General features: G+C 46.5%; 1 protein-coding gene across 1 annotated transcript; it reads left to right on the top strand.

Moving 5' to 3' along the window:
• Nucleotides 1-1,612: 1,612 nt before the first annotated feature.
• LOC118575597 (sperm motility kinase-like) lies at nt 1,613-2,492 on the top strand. The gene is given in 2 exon segments (XM_036176076.1): nt 1,613-2,449; nt 2,451-2,492. Coding segments are annotated over 2 exon segments (879 nt in total).
• Nucleotides 2,493-2,812: the final 320 nt, after the last annotated feature.

Here is a 2,812-nt window from a genome sequence, read left to right as displayed (position 1 = left end):
CCTTTTTAAGTTGACAATCCCCTCCTGCTCCCCAATCCCACAGAGGAGAGGAAACAAGTGGTACATTTAAAGGACTGGCTTTCCCTGTAAAGCATCTGCTCCAGTCTGTCCTTGTTGAGAGCCCCAGTTGCATCCTGTATGGCTTCCCATGGGTTGACTGTGGCACTCTTGCCCTTCATTCTCTTTCTATATTGTGTTGTTTGTCCTCTAAGCATGCAGAGCAATCCTTGCACGGATCCTTGTGAGTGTGTTTTAACCATCAAGTAGGGCCTTATTAATGTGTTGTGGAATTTGGTGAGAAGTGTTAGTACTATTATTAAGGACTTTCACATCCATGTTCATTATGGAAACAGCCTTTTTTTTTTCTTAATAGTGTCCTTTTCTGGCTTTGGCATGAATGGATTTGGAACTGTTTAGTCCTTTCTATTTTGTGACATTTATTCTTTAGGGGCTGGAATGACTCATCAGCAAGTGCCTGGTCCTGGGCTTTTCTGTGCAGTCTTTTTTCATAAATATTTCAGTCTTGTTGTTTACCATCTCATCTCAAGTTGAATTTGTATCTAGAAGTTTCTAAATTTCGTGCACATTTTCCAATCAACAAGAATGACCCTGTGGGTTTAAAAAACAGATTAATTGGGGGCTGGAGAGATGGCTCAGAGGTTAAGAGCACTGGCTGTTCTTCCAGAGGTCCTGAGATGGTGACTGGAACTGTGAGATGGTGACACACAACCATCTACAATAAGAGTTCTGGTGCCCTCTTCTGGCCTGCAGGCTGAACACTCACTGTATACATATAGTAAATAAATAAATCTTAAAAAAAAAAAACAAAAAACAGATTAATTTGGGGGTGGGGTAGGTTAGAGAGATGGCCCAGCAGGTAGGAGCATGTACTGTTCTTGCAGAAGACCTAGGTTTGCCTCCTAGCACTCCCATGACACATCATAACTGCCTGAAACTCCACTTCTAGGGCATCTGATGCCCTCTTCTGACCTTCTAGGTCATAGAAAAGAAATAATACAAAAAGACTTTTATCACTATTTTATCTATAGTGCCTGTGAGTGTTCATGTGTCCTCACATGAGCACATGCACACATATTTATGGATGCCTTCAGAGGCCAGAGGTGTAGGATCTAGAGTTAGGACAGTTGTGAGCCACCTGACCTGGGTCCTGAGGACCACATACAGGTCTTATGAACTCCTGAGCCATCTCCCCACCCAGGCACTCAGGTTTGGGGGTGTCTGTTGTCTTATCAACTGCTCTTGCCTCTGATTTTATTAGTGCCTTCTCTCTCAGTGAGTGCTGAGCTCGGGTAAGAGGCTGATTATCCTTCCCAAGAAGCAGCTCTTAGCTTCTGTGACCCTTTTTTTATTCTGTTTCTGGCTGATTCCTTCCACTGGATCTCTGTCTTCTTGTGCTGTCTGCTGCTTTGGGAAGGTGCTTTCTTCTCTTCCTGAGCATTGAGTCCCTGTTAGGTTGTCTGAAGTATCTCTGACTTTCTTTTCCTTTTCGATGTAGGAATTCGTATTGATAAACAGTCTCATGGGCCTGATTGGGACTGTTTAAATTCCCCATTAAGAGTTTGGTTCTAGCCACATCAACGAGGACCTGACCATGGAGCAGGGCAGGGAGGCCCACTGCTCTACTGAGGAGACCTTCACTGCTGAGTATAAGATGATGATGACCCTGGGCCAAGGACACTTTTCAGAGGTCAAACTGGCCTTTCATATCCCCACTGTACCCTGTGTGGCTGTAAAAATTCTTAGAAATCAGAAGTATGCCTCGCTTATCAAGAGCAAAATCAGCATCATGAAATCCCTTGCCCATCCCAACACAATTAAATTGTTGCATGTGATCCAGACCAGAGAGACCACCTACCTGGTGATGGAGCATGCATCAGAGGGAGACCTGCTGCATCACGTCCTGGAACTGGGGTCCTTAGAGGAGAGCAAGGCTCGAAGGCTGTTTACTCAGATACTGCATGCAGTGCAGTATTGCCATGATAAATTTATCATCCACAGAGACATAAAGGCCGATAACATCCTCCTCGACCACAGGGGTAATGCCAAGCTCTGTGATTTCGGGATCTCTGCTAAGGTCATCCCTGGGCAGAAGCTTAGTGGGTTTTGTGGCACTCTAAATTACTGTGCTCCGGAACTCTTTGGAAAGGAGGCATATGATGGCCGCACCACTGATATTTGGAGTTTAGGTGTGCTCCTCTTCTTCATGGTGACTGGGCGCTTTCCCTTCAAAGCTTACTCTGCTGTGAGGGTGATACAGCAGATCCTAACTGCAAACTTCAGGGTGCCTCCCCATGTTTCCGTTGATATTCGAGATCTCATCTTGAAACTGCTGATTATAAACCCTTACAGGAGGCTCACCATAGGCCAAATCATGAGGCACCCCATGGTCAGGAACAGTGAGGCTTGTTTACCACCTACTTCCCCACATTCTCTACCAGGCACCCCGAGCCCTGGCATTGTCAGGGCCATGACAATCATGGGGTACAAATCTGAGGAAATCACTGAGTCTCTGAGAGACCAGAAATACAACCAGGTGATGGCCACTTACCTAATTCTACAGCACCAGTCACCCGGGGGAGACTGCTTCCATCACCAGGAGAAACCCATGAGAGCCATGCAGTCAGGCCATGTCCTCAACCTGGCAGATCTTCACACTTTCCCTGTGTGCTTAGGGAGAGCTACCAAGCCTGCTCTGCCCACCTTCACCTTGCCACCCAAGACCAATGAGAAAGAGGAGAAGAGTGCCAGGCAGGGTGGCACAAGGCACAGCATGTCTGCCGCCTTGTGCTGC

The sequence above is a fragment of the Onychomys torridus genome, unplaced genomic scaffold (genome assembly GCF_903995425.1).
Source record: "Onychomys torridus unplaced genomic scaffold, mOncTor1.1, whole genome shotgun sequence".
Classification (NCBI taxonomy): domain Eukaryota; kingdom Metazoa; phylum Chordata; class Mammalia; order Rodentia; family Cricetidae; genus Onychomys; species Onychomys torridus.
This window is presented reverse-complemented; position numbering and strand designations above follow the sequence as displayed.